The sequence below is a fragment of the Rhinopithecus bieti genome, unplaced genomic scaffold (genome assembly GCF_001698545.2).
Source record: "Rhinopithecus bieti isolate Rb0 unplaced genomic scaffold, ASM169854v2 scaffold_25304, whole genome shotgun sequence".
NCBI lineage: Eukaryota > Metazoa > Chordata > Mammalia > Primates > Cercopithecidae > Rhinopithecus > Rhinopithecus bieti.
In genome coordinates, this window is record NW_016811568.1 from 606,508 (window position 1) to 629,504 (window position 22,997).

The window sequence follows — 22,997 nt, forward strand, 5'->3', positions numbered from 1 at the left end:
CACAAAATCTCCTCTGCCAAATTATTCAATGGTGTATGATTTCTGCTCCTTCACATGTAGTGCCAATTCGCTATGCTATTTTATCTTCACATCATTTCTAATACTGGAAGTATAAATTGTGTAGAGACTTAGAGAGTTCTAATTAATTCTATGCATATTTTTGCAAACTGAACTCCACAAAAGTGCATTATCACAACACTGACTTTGTGTGTAAGCACTGGCTGTGTACATAAAAATGTGGAAGCCAGGTGTGGTGGAGCACCTGTAGTCCCAGCTACTAGGGAGGCTGAGGTAGGAGGATCACTTGAGGCCAGGAGTTTGAGGCTGAAGTGCACTATGATCATGCCTGTGAATAGTCACTGCACTCCAGCATGGGCAACATAGCTAGACTACGGTCTCTTCAAATAAAATTGAAACTGGCCAGGCATGGTGGCTCACGTCTGTAACCCCAGCACCTGTGAAGCCAAGGCGGGCAGATCACCCGAGGTCACGAGTTCGAGACCAGCCTGGCCAATATGGTGAAACTCTGTCTCTACTAAAAATACAAAAATTAGCCAGGCGTGGTGGTGGGGCACCTGTAATCCCAACTACTTGGAAGGCTGAGGCAGGAAAATCTCCTGAACCCAGGAGGCAAAGGTTGCAGTGAGCCGAGACCAGGCCATTATACTCCAGCCTTGGCAACAAGAGTGAAACTCCGTCTGAAAAAAAAAAAAAAAAAGTTGAAACTTGCTCAGTAAACGAGATGTCCTTTTTCTATATCTGCTTTTGTGAAAGATAAAATTCGACAAGATCTCTGCTCTTCAGGCGACTGCACATATAGTGATGACCCATCCTGGTTTTTACTACCTCATCAAAAGACCTAGTTTGTCCATCATAGTATTTCAGAGGACCACAGTTAAAAAATGTAACACCCATGCAACTGTTGTTAGTATACTGAGTGAGTAAACTTGCAAAATACATTTGTTACTATTGCATTGTGTACTAGGCCATTCCTGCATTGCTATAAAGGAATACCTAGAACAAAAGAGATTTAATTGTCTTACAGTTCTGCAGGCTGTACAGGAGGCATAGTGGCATCTGCTTCTAGGAAGGCCTCAGGAAGCTTCCAATCATGGCAGAAGGCAAACTGGGTACAGGCATATCACATGATGAGGACGGAGCAAGAGAGTGTGAGGTGCCACACTTTTAAACAGCCAGATCTCGCCAGAAGTGGCTCACTGTCTCAAGGACAGCATCAAGGGGATGGTACTAAACCATTCATGAAAAATCCACCCACATAATCCAATCACCTCCTACCAGCCTCCACTTCCAATATTGGGGATTACAATTCAACATGAGATTTGGGCAGGGAAACATATCCAAACTATATTAAGTGGCCTATGAAGTGTTGTCATGTTTTTGTTTCTCAAATAAATCCCCCTTAAAAATCTAATAAGTGTTTTTTTGGTTTGTTTTTTGTTTTCTTGAAGACAAAGTCTTGCTCTGTTGCCTAGGCAACGTTATCACAGCTCACTCCAACCTCTGCCTCCCAGACCCAAGAGATCCTCCCACCTCAGTCTCCCAAGTAACTGGACTACAGGTGCATGCTACCTTGCTAATTTTGTTTTCTGTGTTTTTTTTTTTTTTGGTAGAGACAGGGTTTCTCCATGTTGCCCAGGCTGATCTTGAACTCCTGCGCTCAAGCAATCTGCCCACCTTTGCTTCCCAAAATACAGAGATTACAGGTGTGAGACCCTGTACCTGGCCAAACAAGTGTCTTTTTTTTTTTTTTTTGAGACAATCTCACTCTGTCACCCAGGCTGGAGTACAGTGGCATAGACCTCAGTTCACTGCAACCTCTGCCTCCCATGTTCAAGTGATTCTCGTGCCTCAGCCTCCCGAGTAGTGGGGACTACAGGCACATGCAACCATGCCTGGCTAATTTTTGTATTTTTAGTAGAAACGGGGTTTTGACATGTTGGCCAGGCTGGTCTCAAACTTCTAACCTCAAGTGATCTGCCCACCTAGGCCGCCCAAAGTGCTTGGATTACAGGTGTGAGACACGGCACCTGGCCCAAATAAGTGTCTTTCAAATAATTTTTTTTAAATTATTTTTTCCAGAATTACATTTTTTGGATTTTGATATTTTGAGATTTCAGTATTTGGGATTATGGCATCAAGAACTGTGTCTTGGCCGGGCGCGGTGGCTCAAGCCTGTAATCCCAGCACTTTGGGAGGCCGAGACGGGCAGATCACGAGGTCAGGAGATCAAGACCATCCTGGCTAACATGGTGAAACCCCGTCTCTACTAAAATACAAAAAAACTAGCCGGGCGACCTGGCGGGCGCCTGTAGTCCCAGCTACTCGGGAGGCTGAGGCAGGAGAATGGCGTGAACCCGGGAGGCGGAGCTTGCTGTGAGCTGAGATCCGGCCACTGCACTCCAGCCCAGGCGACAGAGCAAGACTCCGTCTCAAAAAAAACAAAACAAAACAAAACAAAACAAAAAACAAAAAAAGAACTGTGTCTTTTAGGCCAGGCGCAGTGGCTCATGCCTGTAATCCTTAGCACTTCGGGAAGCTGAGGTGGGCAGATCACCTGAGGTCAGGAGTTCAAGACCAGCCTGGCCAACATGGCGAAACCCTGTCTCTACTAAAAATACAAAAAAAATAGCCGCGTGTGGTGGCACGCACCTATAATCCCAGCTACTCAGGAGGCTCAGGCAGGAGAATCGCTTGAACCCAAGAGACGGAGGTTGCAGTGAGCCGAGATCGCACCACTGCACTCCAGCCTGGGCAACACAGCGAAAGTCTGTCTCAAAAAAAGAAAAAAGAAAAGGAAGAAAAAGAACTGTTTCTTTCAGAACTATGGCCTATACCCATCTGAAACAAATATTCAAGAAACCTTTGGGAGAGCTAATATCTACAAACATAAACTTGGGTAATATTTTATAAAACAGTCTTAAAAGTCACCTTTATCCACACACAAGATAGTTTTAAAAGCTTTTGAGACTGAGTTCAGCTCTATCGCCAGGCTGGAGTGCAGTGGCACGATCTCGACTCACTGCAACCTCCAACTCCCAGGTTTAAGCGATTCTCCTGCCTCAGCCTCCCAAGTAGCTGGGATTACAGGCACACGCCACCACACCCAGCTAATTTTGTATTTTTAGTAGAGACGGGGGTTTCACCCTGTTGGCCAGAATGGTCTCAATCTCCTGACCTCATGATCCACCCACCTCAGCCTCCCAAAGTGTTGGGATTACAGGCATGAGCCATCGCGCCCAGCCTTTAAAAGCTTTTTAAAAAAAAAAAACACTAGAGTAACAATCTTGGCATTTTTAAACGTATATAATTATCCCTATATATAACTATTTCAACAAAGATAACTTCATACAACCATTTTAACTCTAGAATAAAAATACTATTATAGTGAGATTTTTTTAAATCTTTAATTTAGTAGTCAAATGTTTAACAAAAAATAAAATATGAAGTATATAGTATATATTTTAATAAAAGGCTAATAAAACTGAATGAGGTCAGTAAGAGAAGGAAAATATTGGTTTATAAAACTAAGGCCTTCAAGTGACAGGGGGCCATAGGGAAAACAAAAAACTAAGGCTTTACTCATTTATAAGTGGCAAAACAAAAAAATTCCTATTTCCCTATTCCCTAATGATTTAATGTAAACTAAAGAAGAGAGAATGCATTAGTTACTCTTCCTTAGAAACCTATACCACCTATTAATTTGCTAATGAAATCAGATACATGACTTCTACATGATCAATGTTGTGACTTTACATTAGTAGAGACGCTACTTGAGTTGCATTGTATCACTGGGTTCCAGGGAGAGAATTTCCTAACGAATCACTCACTAAGAAAGCTTCTTCAACATATACAGGATAGGCCAGTATCAAAATATTAAAAAAAAAAAAAGTAAGCAGATAATGTTTGGCCTATTGAAAATATTTATTAAACTTCTCTAAAAGGATGAGAAACATATTATCTCAACTACTATAATCAGATGTCAATTCCAATTCCTTAGTAATATTTTCAAGATTTACACCTTAAATATAGGCGTACGAAAAACCAAAAGCATCAACAAAAGTTTTATATAAAAGTTATGCTGGAATGTTAAAATCTAATATTTTGATTTTGAAAGCAAGTTGATTTTTTTTAAATCCTGAAAACAATAAAAGTGAACTGGCATTCCTTGAAAAGCTGAACAAAATACGTTCAGTAAAAACAAGTAATAAATTCATTAATTCAGAAAGGATCCTGAACCATGAACCAAAGAGAAAAAAGTAACTGAAGAGGCCAGGCGTGGTGGCTCATGCCTGTAATCCCAGCACTTTGGGAGGCCAGGCGGGCGGATCACCTGAGGTCGGGAGTTTGAGACCAGCTTGACCAATATGGAGAAACCCTGTCTCCACTAAAAATACAAAATAAGCAGGGCGTTGTGGTACATGCCTGTAATCCCAGATACTTGGGAGGCTGAGGCAGGAAAATCGCTTGAACCCAGGAGGTGGAAGTTGCGGTGAGCCGAGATCGTGCCATTGCTCTCCAGCCTGGGCAACAAGAGCAAAAACTCCCTTTCAAAAAAAAACAGTAAACAAAGCTTCCACGGCATATTCCTTTGAGAGCTGGCAGCAAAATTTTATTTCATTTATTGAGTCACTCAAAAATATTTGCTAAGCATTAGCTACATACCAAGCACTGTTCTAGATGCTGGGAATATGATGGGGAACAGACAGGTCCTTGCCCTCACACAGCAGACTATTCTCCCAGGTAGATCCCAGGATCGCACTTTCCAGTTCCACTTCACTTTCTTTTTCTTTGTTTCTACAATCCAAAACTAAACTCTTCCTCTTCAAATGGCCACAAACTTATCCTGCAAGTTATATTCCAGCTCATTTAAATTAAACTGATTCACACAGGGTACAAGTTAAGGGGATAGAGTCCAGAGCCAGGGTGCCTGTGGTGTCACAGATATATACTGGGTTTGGTCCAGCTCTTGTAACAGTCTTCTGTTATAATACTGGGTACGTTAAGGGGAATACTGGGGAAACAATCTCTCACCTGCCCTCCATTCACCTGCCCTAAGGCAGGACTCTAATCCTTACCCACCTTTCAGACTGTGGCTCTTAAGACCCTCCTCAGGCCGGGCGCGGTGGCTCAAGCCTGTAATCCCAGCACTTTGGGAGGCCGAGACGGGTGGATCACGAGGTCAGGAGATCGAGACCATCCTGGCTAACACAGTGAAACCCCGTCTCTACTAAAAAATACAAAATCTAGCTGGGCGAGGTGGTGGGTGCCTGCAGTCCCAGCTACTCGGGAGGCTGAGGCAGGAGAATGGCGTGAACCCGGGAGGCGGAGCTTGCAGTGAGCTGAGATCCGGCCACTGCACTCCCACCCGGGCGACAGAGCGAGACTCCGTCTCAAAAAAAAAAAAAAAAAAAACCCTCCTCAGAGGGCGTACCACCCTATACCCTGGGAGAAGAAATACTGACATCAGGAAACTTCCATAAAAATCCAAGAGGAGCTGGTCCTAGCACTTTGAGAGGCCAAGACGGGCAGATCACATGGTCAGGAGATCAAGATCATCTTTGCCAAGATGGTGAAACCCCATCTCTACTAAAAATACAAAAATTAGCCGGGTTCGGTGGCGCGCGCCTGTAATCCCAGCTACTCTGGGGGCTGTGGCAGGAGAATCGCTTGCAGTTGCAGTGAACCAAGATCATGCCACCGCACTCCAGCCTGGACAACAAGAGCAAAACTCTGTCTCAAAAAATAAAAAATAAAAAATTCAAGAGGAGGTCCTTTCCGCCTGAAACCCCTCTGTCTATAGAAGATCCCCCCACCTTCTCTTCTGCCTATTAAACCTCTGCTCCTAAACTCCTCGCGTGTGTCCGTGTCCTAAATTTTCCTGGAGCGTGACAATGAACCCCAGCGTATACAGCCCAGACAACGTAGCTGCTTCATACTGGTGGCCTCGTCTGGGATATCAAATTTCAACATTCATTGAAACTGTGAACAGAGGAGCGGAACTCCAACTCTGTCCTTTCACTCTGAGGCTCTCGGTCTCCATTTTAGACTCTTCTCTCTATAGAGAGCACTGTTGTTTCTCTTTCTCTCCTCTTTTGCCTATTAAGCCTCCACTCCTAAACTCAAAAAACAAACAAAAAACAACAACAACAAAAAAAACCAACAAAACCCAAGAGGACAAGGTTTGGGGATCTTCTGGATGCTGAACACGTGGAGGTTCCAGGAGGGTGGTGGCCGGGAGGGTATGGAAGCTTGCCCCTTCCACCAAACATTGTTTCACGCATCTCTTCAACTGTATCCTTTCCAATATCCTTTATTTAAAAACTCATAAATCTAAGTGTTTCCCTGAGTTCTGTCAGCAAATTAACTGAACTCAGAGAGGGGGCTGTGGGAACCCCAACTTTAAGTCAATCAATCAGAAGTTCTGGAGGCCCTGGACTTGTGACTAGTTTCTGGAATGTGGGGCACAGTCTTGGGGACTTAGCACCCAACCTGTGGCATCTGACACTATCTCCGTGTAGTCAGTGTCAGAATTGAATTAGATGACACCCTGCTGGTGTTCGCTGCTTGGTGCGTAGGGAATAACCCACACACATTTGGCCACAGAAGTCGTCTGTGTTGATGACCGTTGTGGTCTGAAAGTAGAGGAGGCCGGGCGCAGTGGCTCAGGCCTGTAATCCCAGCGTTTTGGGAGGCCGAGGTGAGCAGATCACGAGGTCAGGAGATCGAAACCATCCTGGCTAACATGGTGAAACCCTGTCTCTACTAAAAATACAAAAAATTAGCTGGGTGTGGCGGGTGCCTGTGGTCCCAGCTACTCGAGAGGCTGAGGCAGGAGAATGGCTTGAACCCGGGAGGCGGAGCTTGCAGTGAGCTGAGATCGCGCCACTGCACTCCAGCCTGGGGACAGAGCGAGACTCCATCTCAAAAAAAAAAAAAGTAGAGGAAAAGGCTGGGTGCGGTGGCTCACGCCTGTAATCCCAGCACTTTGGGAGGCCAAAGCAGGTAGATCACAAGGTCAGGAGATCGAGACCATACTGGCCAACAAAGTGAAACCCCATCTCTACTAAAAATACAAAAATTAGCTGGACATGGTGCTGGGTGCCTACAGTCCCAGCTACTCAGGACATTGAGGCAGGAGAATGGCATGAATCCAGGAGGCAGAGCTTGCAGTGAGCCGAGATCGTGCCACTGCACTGCAGCCTGGGCGACAGAGTGAGACTCCGTCTCAAAAAAAAAAAAAAAAAGAAAAGAAAAGTAGAGGAAAAACATGATTAGAAGTGAGTTTTTCCCAATTCCCAATCCTGGCTCTGCTACTTAATAGCTGGGTGACCTTGGTCAAGTCACTCAACCTGTGATTCAGTTTCCTCATTTGAAATAGAGGTAATAACACTACCTCCTAATTTTTTGTCAAATGTTTAGAACAAGTCCTAGCCCTTGGAATTTATTATTTATATAAAAATATTCACATTGTTGGCCGGTCACGGTGGCTCATGCCTGTAACCCCTAGCACTCTGGGAGACCAAGGCGGGCAGATCACAAGGTCAGGAGATCAAGACCATCATGGCCAATGAAACCCCGTCTCTACTAAAAATACAAAAAAATTAGCCAGGCATGGTGGTACGCGCCTGTAGTCCTAGCTACTTGGGAGGCGGAGGCAGGGGAATCACTTGAACCCGGGAGGAAGAGATTGCAGTGAGCTGAGATCGTGCCACTGCACTCCAGCCTGGCAACAGAGTGAGACTCCATCTCAAAAAAAAAAAAAAAAAATCACATTATTTATTATTAAAAAGGTTTGGGTACATAAAATATCCTTGCCAATCTGTTTTGGAATCAAAATGAGTTGATGCCGAAATTTCTTGTAAATCCTTTTTATTTAAGCCAATTGCTAAATTTTTACAGATCCTTCTTATGCAGACTAGGGCTTTGGCCATGAGAAAATCAGAACAGTAAGAGGCCAAAATGATCAATTCATCATCTATTTCCGGCTCTTCCCTCTTCCTTCCCACCACCATCCCTCTGCAGTCAGAACAATGCCCCCAACCATGTATTCACACCTCTCTTCACAAAACTTTGCTCCATTTATGAGACTCAAGTGCCCCAGCCCCAGGTTCAAAGCTATTCCTACCTTGCTCTCATACTATTAGGCCCATGCTCCCTTCTGACCTTCCCCTCTCTGTCATCTCCAGGCCCTTAGCCTGAGAGCCCAAGGTTTGACTGATAATATGCTACATACTTTTGAGCCTTGGTTCCCAAAAGACCTCTCAGGAATGCTTTTCCCCAGTCTTCCACTTGTCTCTCTCTTGTCCATCCAAATGCCCCCTCCTCTACAACCTCCTCCAATATTCTTCCCATACTTAATGAGGAGGAACAGCTTCTTGCCTAGTTCTCCCCAGCACTCCAGCTACACCACCATTACAGCCTTATCAATCCTTCATAGGTTTGATAAATATTAATTTTCCATATTGGACTCTCCCATAGACCCTGAACTCTAAGGAAAAGTGAAGTGTTTTATTTGATTTTTTTTGTGTGCCTAGCATGGCAACTACTTAGCAATCTTGGCTGAACAGAAATTTTCTTTTTTTCTTTTATTTTCTCTGATGTGTTTCATTCCCATAGGCTTCATTTGGCCTGTGTCCCTTATCTTTAGGGGAAGCCAACTTTCAGCACATATGCTAGCCAACATAGCAAAGTTTTTTTTTTTTTTTTTAAAGAGACATTTAACAAATTATGCAGGCTGTGATGTCCTTCATTCCAGCTCAAATTTCTCCTACTGAATATGCTAGAACTTAAATCCACTTCCACAAAGACTTCAACAAGAGAAGATGAAAATCCTATTCCTGCTATATTTAAACTCACATCTATTAGGAAAAAAAACCAAAAAAGTAGCATTAAGTTCAATGCATAGTGTACCTTTTCATTTACATCTGTCTACTAATGTGCAGGTACTGGTAAATCTGTTCAGGTTCATTTACACTGACTGTATGTTGCGTTTATTTCTGGCTGGAATCTGGCAGGCATGTTCTCTATACTTCTGCCATGGAGTAACAATTCTATTTTAATGTTCTAAAACTCTCCATGGGCCAGGCACAGTGACTTACGCCTATAATCCCAGCACTAGGATTATAGGATTGGGAGGCCTAGGGGGAAGATTGCTTGAGGCCAGGAGTTCAAAATCAGACCTTGGTCAACAAAGCAAGACCCCGATCTCTACAAAAGAAAATAAATAAAATTAGCAGGGTGTGGTGGCATGCGCCTGTAGTCCCAGATAGGAGGCTGAGTCAGGAAGATCATTTGAGCCCAGGAACTCAAGGCTGCAGTGAGCCATGATCATGTCACCACACTCTAGCCTAGGTGACAGCACAAGACCCTGTCTCAAAAATTAAAACAAAACCCTCCAGGAGAAATACCCGGCATTCCTTACAGGGCAGGTGGTTCTCTGGGTTTGTCACCTAAACTGCTAATATTCCATCTGACCCTGTCTGCAATGGTTTTCCTGCTTATATTTTCTCTGGATTTTTTCTCCTATTCTTTACTGATTTTAGTTACTGTTAGAAGAGCCTTGCAAGTTTTCTACAACAAATCCAAATTCAACATTACTTTAATAGAATTATGTGAACAGGACATAAAGACATCGATTACTAAGGAATGGCGATCACCTAAGAATATACAAATTTGCGATGAAACAGACACATTTTATTTTAACTGTAATATATGGCTAGAGATGGGGAGGAGGGAAAAGTATTAGAGAGCAGAGGCTCAGAGGCAAAATGGTTACATTCATTCTCAATGCACTGACAGGCAACAATGCAGACGATGCGGCTATAAAAGCAAAACACAGGCCTGACTATAAGGGCCTTATAGCCTAGTGAAGGGGTGTTTGAAAATATTCTGCAAGTCTTTTTTTCAGCAAAAATCTTATGTTGATATACCCAAAAGATAAGAGAGATGATGAGTTGCTCTGGCTGGAGTTGGGAAGAGGATGACCCTCATTTCTACCCCAGCCAGGCCACCTGTGCCCCAAAATGCCTCTGCAGACCTGGGGGAGCCCAGCACGGAAGAGATGAGAGTGCCCCCCGGCTTACTCTCATCTTATTCTGTTTTGATATAACACTTACTACACTGCCACCTACCTACACAGCCAGTGCTACATACATATTTTTTAATAACATGTGAGGGCTCTGAAATAATTTACAAGTCACTGGTCTAATAAATGGGATTGGCAGAAGTGTATGGGGAACAGTGGAATTGCCAGACACAAGGCACAAAAAGTTGTGTCCAAATCAATGGAATCCAAAACTAGACAAAGAATTATAAAGGTCTGACCAGTTTCTCTAAAATCCCAGGAAGTAGAAAGCTCATCTTAACTACTTTCTTACTTTATCCTTACAATTATTGTTTCCTTAGTCAGCTCTATCTGCTTGGCAGGAAGTTTCTTAAAATCTTTCATGATTTCTTGAAATCTCCAACTCTCCACACCCCCTCCTCCTCCCTAGGCAGAGGATTTTCAGTGTGCAAAGAGTATTCCTTACATTCCTGCCCTGTGTGCAGTCTGCTTCTCACCCACACACCTCTGCTCACACCTCTGCTCTCCTCTGGGAGAAGGATATTCTTACTACCCAACGCCAATCACAGGGGATCACACTGGGTTCTGAGTTCCCCAGGAAGGTCCTCAATCCAACATCCTCTCAGTCTCCTGCATCTTCACACCATCCTGTGTGCTGGCTCCTCATCAGGATTTACGCATGCTCTGGTTTCTCATATACTTAGGATTTTCACTTCAGGATAGTGCGAAAGTGACAAGCATTCAGTAGGAACCCTATTTTGAGTACCCACATAACCATTCTGCTTCTCACTTTTTCAGTTTAGTATTCAATAAATTCAACACTTTCATTATAAAATCGGCTTTGTGTTAGATGATTTTGCCCAATTATAGGCTAATGTAGGTGTTGTGAGCACATCTAAGGCTAGGCTAGGCTATGACATTCAGTAGGCTAGGTGTATTAAATATACTTTTGACTTAGGATGGATGGGTTTATCAGGACATAACTCCGTAAGAAGTATTTATGTTAAAAGAAAAAAAACACATAAAAGAGTTCTTCTCTTAATCCCAGATTCTCCCTGCATCTGTATTTTCCTTTTCTCCAACAGCCAAACTTTAGGAAGGACTGACTCCCAATTTACTGTCTTCGCTTCACCTTTCTCATCAACACATGACAATCTAGCTTCAGTTATCACTCCCCAGAAGCCTGCCTCCCTCTCCACCCAACTGACATTTCTCAGTAATCTTGTCTACTGCCAGACACAAGGCACAAAAAGTTGTGTCCAAATCAATGGAATCCAAAACTAGACAAAGAATTATAAAAGTCTGACCAGAAAAACTCTTCCCTGGTTCCATGCTCTCTGGAGTTTCCTCCAGCTTATCTGGTTGCAGCCCTGCTGCTATTTAAGAGCCACCATGCTCCCTTTATCTTTCACTTTTCTCAGTTTCTGTTCTGGGCTCGTGAGCACTTGTCATTGTTAGCAAGAATAACATAACTCCCTGGGGGGTTCTGAAACTACAAAACCTGTTAGGGGCTGAGACCCAAGCTAAGACTCTATTACTAGCAGGATATGCCCATCACTTAGGAAACAAGGTAGAAACAACTTCTCCACATATTCACCTTCTTCATCTACCACTAAGGGCAATCTCATGTACTCCTAGGCTGGAATTATGATATATACACAAACCTCCAAGTTTTCATCTATAGGCCAGTTCCTTCTCCTAAATGGCAGATCTGTGCTCAAACACGTGATGCCTTACAAGCATCTCAAACTTACATTCAAAACCAAGTTCATCACTTTATACCCTATTCCAATCTTCACTTCCTCGGTTGTTTTCTAATTCAATGAATGGCAATGCCATCACCTAGTTTCCCAAAAGAAGTCTTGCCTCTCCTTGGCACCTCCTCCCTCACCAAGCCTATCTTCAACAGCTCTCATCCTAACACCACTGTCCTCAATAATGTCACTTAACACATCTGGCCCACCGTGTATCAAATACTGCTGCCTATATAACAGTGAAGGAGGCACGCTTAATCCTGAGAGGAAGAGGGAAGTAAACTAAAGGACAAGATAAATTCAGGCTGTTCATGGAGGCTCATGCCTGTAATCCCAGAAGGATCGCTTGAAGCCAGGAGTTCAAGACGAGCCTGGGCAAAGTGAGACCTTTGTCTCTATTTTTTAAAAATAAATAAATAAATTTAAAAATGTTTTAAAAAATAGATAGATTCAGACTATAATAAAAGCTATGAACAAAACAAGGCAGGGTGATGCAATGGGGCACTACTTTAGACAGGAAGGGTCAGAGAAAACCTCTCAGAGGTTACATTTAAGTTGAACCTGAATGACAAACAGAAACAAGTCAAAGATTTGAGAAGCAGAGTGTTCCAGACAGAAGGAGGAGCCAAGGTAGAAATAAGCTTGAGGAGTTCAAGAAACAGGGATGGCCAACAAACCCATAGCTTAGAGAGCAAGGAGACCAGGTCAAACGGGTTCAGAGGGAGACAAAAGTTAGATAGGACCCTGCTGACCACCATGAAAGCAATGAAAAACCACTGGAGCATTTTAGGAAGGCAATTGACATAATCTAATTTGAATTTTTAAGAGGTCACTTTAGCTGATAAGTGGAAAAAATGGTTTGGGAGGAAGGTAAAAACAGGGGGTAAGAAAAACAGGAAACTAATAATACAGTTCAGATAAGAAGGTATAGTTCTTGAGATGAGAGGGAACAAATTCATGAGATACATATATGTACATGGTTTTTGTGTGGCACAATCACAGCTAGCTGATGCAATACTCCCACCTCAGCCTCCCAAGTAACTGAGACCACAGATGAACATCATCATTCCTGGTTAACTTAAAAACATTTTAGAGACAGGGTCTCACTGCGTAGACCAGGCCTTTCTAAAACTCCTGGGCTCAAGCAATCCACCTGCCTTAGCCTCCCAAAGTGCTGGGATTACAGATGTGAGCCACCACAACTGGCCCAAACTCAGGATATGTTTTGAATATAACGTGAACAGAGCCTGCTGGGCAATTAGATGTTGAGAGTGAGGGGGAAAAGGAATCAAGAACAGTTCCTGCGTTGTTTCTGGCTGCAGGTTACAGGTGATTTTTACAGTTAAATCACATACAGCATACGATTTAATCAGTTTTGATGAGTGCCTATCAAGACCTAACTATTTTCATATTCTAAAAAGTTCCCTCACATCTTCTCCTAGTCAATTCCTTTCTATCCAAGAAGCAACATCAATCTGAAATCTAGTTCACAAATAAGTTCTGCCCATTCTGGAATGCTGTTAAGTGGGATCACCCATTACGTATGATTTTTGTTTGGCTTTTCACTGAGCATAATGTTTGTGAGATTAATCCTTATTACACGTGTCTGTAGTTTGTTCCTTTTTATTGTTTGTGGTCTTCCACTGTATGAACATGCCGACTTGTTATCCACTGTCTCGCTGATGGACATCCGGACTGTTTACTTTTGGTTATCATTTGGCTATCAATATTCTCATGTAAGTCATATTTGTGGACATTTTCATTTCTCTTGGATAAATACCTAGAAATTAAACTGCTGGGTCACAGGGCAGATACATGTTCAACTTTTTGAGAAACTGCCAGTTTTCCAAAGTGGTTGTATCATTTTATACTCCCATCAGCAATGCATTCAAGTTCCAGCTGCCTGAGTCCTACGTGTTTTGCTTAAATAACTCTTACCTATGCCACAACCAAACTCAGTCTTTCAGCTCTTCAAACATATTTCATTCCACATCTTTTTTTTTTTTTTTAGACCTTTGTAGATACACTCAGAGGACACTTTCCTCCTTGCCCTATCCCCTTTGCTGCCTCTTATTCATTCAACAAATATCCTGAAGGATGAGAAAAAGGCTAGCCTTGCCAGAGGGCTATAGACAGAGGAAATAGTATACTAAAAAGTTCCAGATGGTGGCTCACACCTGTAATCCCAGCACTTTGGGAGGCCGAGGTGGGCAGATCACGAGGTCAGGAGTTCAAGACCAGCCTGGCCAACATGGTGAAACACCGTCTCTACTAAAAACAAAAATTAGCTGGGCCTGGTGGCGGGCACCTGTAATCCCAGCTATTCGGGAGGCTGAGGCAGGAGAATCACTTGAACCTGGGAGGCAGAGGTTGCAGTGAGCCAAGATTGGGCCACTGCACTCCAGCCTTGGCGACAGAGCAAGACTCTGTCTCGCAAAAGGTTCCAGAGATGGGAAAGAGCTTGCCACCTTCCAGGGCCTAAAAAAAAAACGTGAATGTGACTGGAGGGCCGTGAGCAAAAGCAGCAGGAGGGTCAGAGACAGGTGGGAGCCAGATTATTCCGGCCCTTGTGAACCATGTGGAGGAGTTTGGAATCTAAGTGCTATGGGAAACCATTAAAAGATTTTAAACAGACACACGACTCTTGGCCGTTCTGGGTGAAGTAGAATAGAGACACGAGCAGAAATGAGGCGGCCATCATCATGTTTCAGGTAAGAGGTGAAGAGGGTAGTGGCAGTACAGATGAAAGAAGTTATCTTACGGAAATAGCACTGACAGTAACTCGGTGATAGATTTAGAGGTAGACGTTGGTGAGAGAAAAGGAGAAATCTGATTTGAGAAACTGGGTAAATGGTAGAGCCACTTATGGACTGGGGGACAAATGTAGGACAAAGAGTTTGCGAGGAGTAAGTGTTCAGTTTTGGACTTAAGAAGCTCACGATACCAGTGAGATGGTCAAGCCGCTGTGTCGAGCAGGAGTTGAATGCGCTAGAAGACATCTAGCTGAAGATGTCAATGTGGGGATCATCAGCTTATGAACAAACACAAAAGCCTGGGGAGACCAGAGATCACCAAGAGAGACAGAACACTGAAAAAATAGGGTCTGGAGAATACCAATGGTCAAGCATAAGAGGATGAACAACCAGAGGTGGGAAGAGACACTGAATTCAGCAGGCTGATGAGGAAATACATGGTCCTGCTCTGAGAACCCTCTAGTGACCTTTTAAGTCAGGGTCACACACCTGGTACAGCACCTTCTATTCCCCTTATGAGAACACTTTTGATACCCCTATTTAATTGCGCTTCTCTACTATCTACTAGGCCAATATTTGAGGACATAAAAATCAACAGAATTGGCAGGGACCAACCCTGCTCTAGTCCAGTGTCTTAGTATATAGCACAACACAGACTGATGGTTTAATGGACAGCTACCATTCTAAGTGCCACCTGCAGGCAGTCCACTTCACCATATACTTTTCCTATTTTAGTTCCTTCCCCCAACAGCCCAAAAGAAGATATATCTCCATTGCACAGATGAGGAAACTACAGCTCAGGCAAAATGCCTGAAGTCACTGATAGCAAGTGATGGAGCCAGGATGAGGTTGCGTATCCTCCTTCACACGCTCTGCTGCCTTCCATCACGTGGACTTTCTTCAGCAATAGTATCCTCTCACATCACTGCCAAAGGGATACAAAATCTGTCCTCACGTAATTGGTCCCCCACAGCACTAAGTCAGGGAAACGCCCAGGGAAGTACTTCCCTGCTTGACTTCTCAAGAATCCCTATTCTTGCCAAGCACAGTAACATTCTCCACACTTTCAAAGTAGTGCTTCATCCTTAGGGCACTTCTAAATGCAACAGTGAAATCTGGCTTCTCTGAAACTGAGGTCTGGAGGTAAAAGAACTTATAGCTGCTGGAGACTTAACTTACCCATTTTAGCCACCTATCAGGAGTTTCACCCTACATCTAAAAGGCCTCACTCTAAATGAACTAATTCTGATCACGGCAAAGGAAGTTTCTCTATGTCACCTATTTTGGACCAAGGCATAATTAGGATGAGAGAAACCAATGGGGCCTAAGAAGCCAACACTACATATCTTTGTGAAAATTAACAGTAGTACAATTTTGTCTCTGCTTTCAAGACTGATGTGTACTGTCTCCCCTTGATATCTTAAGATTGGAACTATATAGGCTTTTTCCTGAGTACATTAAAACCCAGGAGCTTCCTTTTTCCACTCAAGAGCCACTGTCAACTATGCTGGTAAGAGCATGGGGCACAGATGGCAAAGAACAGGTCCTACCCTTGATTCTGTCAGTATAAAGCCGCATAACTTTGGGTAAATTACCAGCTTCTTGGCATCTTCCTGAGTTGTAAAGCCAAAGGGTTAGACTAGACAATTTCTTAGGTGTCTTCCAGCTCTAAAATTCTATCATCAGAGTATGGAAAGGGGGTGGGAGAAGGCATGCTGGATGCCAGCTGGCTGGGAAAGACTGAGAGGATGAACCCTCTTGGCTATGGTTAACAAAGCCTGTCTGATCTGCATGGTTCCCTCCCTTGCCAGAGCCTCTGCTTAGAGCTTTCCTTGCTTGCCTTGATATCCCCAGCCCCCTATCCAAATAGAGGATTCCCAACAAAGAAACATGAACACAACTACAGGTCTAGATCTAAAGTAGGGGAGCGGGGGGAGGGGGGGTAATAGACACAACCAGAGACATGTTTCCTACACTAACACTCACTATTATAATACATCTCTATATTTTTTATCAGGATGATTTTTAAAAAAAAGCAGCCAGCACTCCTCTTTCTTAGCCTTTACAAGGTACCACTAATGATCTCCCTTAAGCTCTTTTGAGCCAGGTCCCTATTCACAGAGCATAAAGATATAAACAGAGGGAACACTTCAAACCAGCCCACTTCCATCCTTTGGATTAACTTCTCAAGATGCTCAGGGCTGAAACAAATTATTTACTTTGTTTAATGTCATTTTCATCCAGCCCACAGATCAAGTTCAACTGCCCCACTGGCAAAAAAGGCTTCAGAACAGGGAGTATCTTTGTGACCACTCTAAAGTAACATCCCCCGAGTTATTTCACATTGTTTTCTTATTTTCTTCAACGCTATTATCATCACCTGACATTTTTATTTACTGTTTACAGTCTGTCTCCAGAGTAGGCTCTTTCTTGTCCACCACTGTACTTCCCATGCTGAGAATGCCTGTAAAAAAAATTAGCGCACACACACAAGCGGACCTTAATTCACATTCAGGGACATGATGTTCACATGTGCAAACCATCTTCCAATCAGACTGATATCAAATGTTGCAGTGAAGTTCTACTCTTTCCTATAGAACAGCTTACATACGCATACTGCAATAATGATATTTCCCCTAGTAGTCTTCTTTCTCAATTCCCCACTATGAAGCACCAGATTAAATAAGTCACTGATATACCAGCTAACTCACTTTCTAGTTCATCTTCCTGCTGGGTCATGCATATTACCCACAAAGCAAACACTGCTCTTACACAGAAAGTACTGATTGTGTTTCCGCCATGAGACCCTTTTCACCCATACCACATGTATCAAGGGTATTAAAGGACTTTCAACAGCCTAACCAATAATCAAAAACTATCCAGTGCGATGTGATCAAATTATGCTCTAACTATAAACACCTTGATTTCAGTATACTGTATTCTATTTCTTTTTTTTGGACAGGGTCTTACTCTGTCTCCCAGACTGCAGTGCAATGGCAACAACATGGTCCACTGTAGCCTCAACCTCTCAGGTTCAAATGATCCTCACACCTCAGCCTCCTGAATAGTTGGGACTACAGGCACCCACCACATCTGGTTTTTTTATTTTGCAGAGACCAGGTCTTACTATGTTGCCCAGGCTTACTGTATTTCAAAGGTGTCACTTTCATGTACCGTTTTACTCCAATAGTTTTATTGTTTTGCTTTATCTTGTTACTTTTTTACCTCCACAAAAAGAAAATGAAGACAGTAGAGTCAAAGCCCCAGACAGAATGAATGAGTACTAAGGTGCCTTGAACACAAAGTCCCCATGAGTAAGAAGGCTTAAGGCATATACTGGGGAAAGAACTGTCTTTGGTAAATACATCTTTTGAGTCCCAACTGGTCAAACTGAGTGAGAGCAGTCACCCTACAAAATGATTCTAATGCATTGTAAACTAGTCAGGAAGAGAGACAGCCCTTTATGTATTATGTTACTCTTATAAGCTGATAGCACAGTTTTCACCTCAGGACAGAATGACAGAATGAAGTAGGAAAACAGAAATTTTTCATAGATTAAATCTCACGTACACTGGCAAAACTGACCAAGTATGGGCTAGGTAAAAGTTTACGAAACTCCCAGGGGATCACAAAAGCATAAGCAGTCTCAAAAACCACCCTTTCCAGTATTTCACCTGAATCTAGATTTCGGATTCATCATAGCTTTAAAATAAAAAAATAAAATAGCCGGGCGCGGTGGCTCACGCCTGTAATCCCAGCACTTTGGGAGGCCGAGGCAGGCGGATCATGAGGTCAGGAGATTGAGACCATCCTGGCTAACACAGTGAAACCCCGTCTCTACTAAAAATACAAAAAATTAGCTGGGTGTGGTGGTGCATGCCTGTAGTCCCAGCTACTCGGAGGCTGAGGCAGGAGAATGGCGTGAACCCAGGAGGCGGAGCTTGCAGTGAGCCAAGATGGTGCCACTGCACTGCAGCCTGGGCGACAAAGCGAGACTCCGTCTCAAAATAAATAAATAAATAAAATAAAATAAAAAAGCGGGGCACAGCAAGAAGATATGGATTCCAGGGCCACACTTACCACTGACTGATCTGTGCCTTGAGCAGGCAAAAAATCTAGTACAGTACAGGCTCTGGAGCCAAGAGGGGGAGGGTTATATCTAAGCCTTGACCCTCACTAGCTCTACCACCTCTCAGGGAAAGGAAAGATGGTCTACCGCTAAGGTCGGCTGGGTGGATGTTGTAACACAATTTAAAATGCCTTGGACAGAGTCTAGCACAAAGGCTTGTTTTTTATACAAATGCCAGCATTTTTTCCTACTTAGGTTGGACTCATGAGAAAAAGTCCAACTCCAAGTAAATGTGATCATTTCAATTACACTCCATTTTATCTTACAGATTTTTTGGAAGTTGGGCAGGTGCTCACATCTGTAACCCCAGCACTTTGGGAGGCTGAGGCAGGGGAATGACCTCCTGACCTCACCTGAGGTCTGGAGTTTGAGACTATCCTGGCCAACATGTCAAAACCTCGTCACTACTAAAAATACAAAAAAATAGCCAGACATGGTGGCAGGAGTCTGTAATCCCATCTATTTGGGAGGCTGAGGCAGCGGAATCGCTTGAGCCTAAAAAGAGAAGTTTGCAAGTGAGCGGAGACTGTGCCACTGCACTCCAGCCTGGGTAACAGAGAGAGACTCCATCTCAAAAAAAAGTATACCACTACTAGGTTATGGAACCTAAAAGCCACGTCTCCGGATATGTTACTAATTTTGGCAACCTTCTCTCACATAAATACATACAAATTACTTTGTTGAATGAAAATTTTATAACAATTTTTTCCCTTGTAAGTTATAAGACAAGTGTAATATACATGTGAGTGTGATAACTGCTTACAATTTAATAGGCCGGGAGCAGTGGCTCACGCCTGTAATCCCAGCCCTTTGGGAGGCCGAGGCGGGCGGATCACCTGAGGTCGAGTTCAAGACCAGTCTGACCAACATGGAGAAATCCCGTCTCTACTAAAAATACAAAATTAGCCAGGCGAGGTGGCGCATGCCTGTATTTCTAGCTACTCGGGAGGCTGAGGCAGGAGAATCACTTGAACCCAGGAGGTGGAGGTTGCAGTGAGCCAAGATCGCACCACTGCACTCCCGGCTAGGCAACAAGAGCTAGACTTCGTCTCAAAACAACAATAACAGAAAAAACAAAACCAATTTCAGTAATAAGAGTTTTTTAAACACCACACTGAACACAAGGTCATAATTCAAACCCTAACAAATTGTTTATTCTGGAAAATTCCAAATAATCTGTGTGGCTATAGAAAAGTGTCCACTCGTGGGCTGGGCACAGTGGCTCACACCTGTAATCCCAGCACTTTGGGGGGCTGAGGCAGGTGGATCACGAGGTCAAGAGATCCAGACCATCCTGCCCAGCATGGTGAAATCCCATCTCTAAAATACAAAAATTAGCTGGGCACGGAGGTGAGCACCTGTAGTCCCAGCTACTTGGGTGGCTGAGGCGGGAGAATCGCTTGAACCCAGGAGGTGGAGGTTGCAGTGAGCTGAGATAGTGCCACTACACTCCAGCCTGGGCGACAAGAGCAAGACTCTTTCTCAAAAAATAAACACAAAAGTGACAGTGACAGGCCTGATGGTAACACACAAGAAAACTACTACCAAACCATCTCCAAAGTCAGTATCATAAACACTCTGCCCCTATGCTGGGATCCTTTTAGAAACTGTTCAAAGAGATTGAATCAAAAAGTGATATAGGCCGGGTGCAGTGGCTCACACCTGTAATCCCAGCACTTTGGGAGGCTAAGGTGGGCGGATCACCTGAGGTCAGGAGTTCGAGACTAGCCTGGCTAACATGGCGAAATGCTGCCTCTACTTAAAATACAAAAATTAGCCGGGTGTGGTGGTGTGCGCCTCTAATCCCAGCTACTCGGGAGGCTGAGGCAGGAGAATCACCTGAACCAGGGAGGCGGAGGCTGCAGTGAACCGAGACTGCGCCACTGCACTCCAGCCTGGGCAACAGAACACCATACTGTTTCAAAATAAATAAATAAATAAAAGGGGATTTAATTAAAAAAATAAAATATAAAAATAAAAAGTGATCTGAGAAAGCCATATTGTACCATATTTGGCACATATCCGGCCAAACAGCACAGTTCTAGAAATTTAAGACAAACAAATTCTGAGATTGGTACAGAAATACTTGCCAGTCAAAAGCATGGCCTAAGGCCTTCACACACCATAAAATCAGTGAAACTAATTGCGGTTCCTAAGCATCTGCAGAGCATTGGCTACCAGTAAGGAGTAAGTTGGGGGAGCCAAATAATTAGTGCACCCTGAGGTGACAGTTAACTCCACTAGCATACCATTTCACAGGAGACGTTATGGCATTCTACTTCGTCCCCCTACTCTGAGAATGCTGAAGCTGGCTGGAAATTTCAACCGTTAGCCAAATGTCAAATGTCCTTTGAAGAACTTTAATAAGATCCGGATCCTCCACAATCCCCTGCGTAGAAAGCTCTTGGAACTCCTCTGAGCCAACATACACAGACCCAATCACATGTTATCCACACATTTCCCACGTAGACAAATATTCTCTGAAGTATTTCTGATAACTTCTTTCACAAAGACAAAAAATATGTAAGGTGCATTCCACCCAGATCAGAATAACACACTTTCTGTTCTGAAGCACCAAACAGCAAGTGGGATTTTAAAAAAGAGTATACCCTAAGTTTTATGCTCTGTTGAAGGCAGAGGCTGGAAGCTAAAAGACAGGCTTTTAAAAGCCAGCTAAGGTACAGTCTGCATTTTTCAGAAAAGTTGCCTATGGCTAAAACAGAGCACAAAATGAGAGATAAAAAAGCAAAACCACAAACCCCTGTACTGTCTGACCTGGGAATCCTCACTTAACAGATGAGGAAATTACGAGGGTAAGTAACTTGCCCTGGGCTGCAGTTTATTTGGCGTCAAAGCTGTAAGCAGATTCCTGGTCTCCTAGGTCGGAATTCAGTGAAGTTACCCCACCCATCAAACAGCTACCCCGCGGAAGATGCTGTATAAAACTCTTCACTCTTCACTGAGGCTGTTAACATAAGGGTCCAATTATCATTCAAAGATCAGCCTGTTAGATAATAGCTCCAAAATTCCATCCATTTTACAGCAGTTACCAGAGACATCTAATCTTCAAGGGAAAAAAGCAAAAAGGAAAAGGGGAAAATCCTAATTTTGACCTGACCCCTAAGGTCAGACTAAAGGATTGATTACAGACCAGCAGACCGTATTGGTATCCGCAACCACAGAAACCGACAATAATCCCACCCACAAGCAGAGGAGACGGCCGCTCCTCGGCACCGCCCCCCAACTCACTAAATTCCACTCCCATTCCGGCGCCCAGGGGACAGTGCACCTCCTGCCGCAGCCTGAGAGGAATCGGCCCGATTGGCCACGCTCCCTCAAACCACCACTTTCCCCCGAAAAAGGGACGAGAGCCTCAGATCCCCAAACGAGCGCTCCCTCGCCCAGAGACCCCGGCTCGCACACCCCGCCCTGTTCCCCGCGGCGCGGGAGGAGAGGCCGCCCCACACAGGAAGTGTGTCCTGCGCCGGGACCTTGCTCCCAGCCCGCCGGTACCTGCCCTCCGCCCCCAACAGGCGAGAAGCAGCCGCGTCCACATGGCTTCAGGTGTTCACATGGCAGTAAACGGGCCCCTGTCCTCCCGGGCGCCCCAGCGCGGCGCCCTCCCGCCCAGAGCCCGGCCCAGCCCCGCTGGCCTCGCCTCCAGCCCGCAGCCAAGAGGCGAGCGCGGCCAGTGCCCCCGGGGCTGCTAGGGGCCCCGAGGCAGGCGTGCGGTGCCCCCGGGGCTGCCAGGGGCCCCGAGACAGGCGGCGCTGACTCCCGGACGCCGCCCGCTCACACTCGCCGCCTTTGCACCCAAGGCCTCGCGCGGCGAGCAGGTACCTTCCCTCCGCACCCTCGGGCGAACACCGGCGCCCAAGCTCCGCCGAATCCCCGGGCCGGCCCGAGACACCTCAGCCCTCTGACGCCAGCCCTGGCCCGGGCCCCTGCCCGCACTCTCGGGTCGGGCCGGGCAGCAACACTCCCCTCAGCACCTCAAACCCTAGCTTTCCGGAGTCCAGAGGGCTCCGCACTCCCGGGTTGGGTCCGGCCAGGACCTCTGCTCCCAGGCCCCCAGGCCGGACACCCAGGCCCGGCCCCAGTCTCTCAGGCCCGACCCTCTCCTTGCCCCTCAGGCCCGGGCGGCGGTTACCTGCTGGAGCCCCCCGCCCAGTCCCTCGGCCTCCGCCGGGGGCGGGAGGGGAGGGAGCGGTGGCGACGGCTGGCGGCGCTGCGCGGGGTGGGGTGGGGTGGCTCCGCCGCCTCCAGCTCGGGCGCCC

At 44.9% G+C, this 22,997-nt stretch overlaps 2 protein-coding genes across 5 annotated transcripts in view; one reads left to right on the forward strand and one right to left on the reverse strand.

Annotated features, from left to right (window-relative positions):
* Positions 1 to 22,977, reverse strand: part of TCF20 (transcription factor 20) — a 116,958-nt gene extending 93,981 nt beyond the window's left edge. For all 4 annotated transcript variants that reach the window (XR_001889608.1, XM_017894111.1, XM_017894109.1 and 1 more), the window contains exon 1: positions 22,871 to 22,977. The gene's annotated coding sequence lies outside the window, so the exon portion shown is untranslated. The remainder of the gene's footprint in view (positions 1 to 22,870) is intronic.
* Positions 1 to 22,997, forward strand: part of LOC108543558 (proline-rich protein 2-like) — a 39,736-nt gene that overhangs the window by 12,254 nt on the left and 4,485 nt on the right. The window contains exons 2-3 of the mRNA XM_017894088.1: positions 21,998 to 22,444; positions 22,485 to 22,556. Coding sequence (XP_017749577.1) covers positions 21,998 to 22,444; positions 22,485 to 22,556 — 519 coding nt within the window. The remainder of the gene's footprint in view (positions 1 to 21,997; positions 22,445 to 22,484; positions 22,557 to 22,997) is intronic.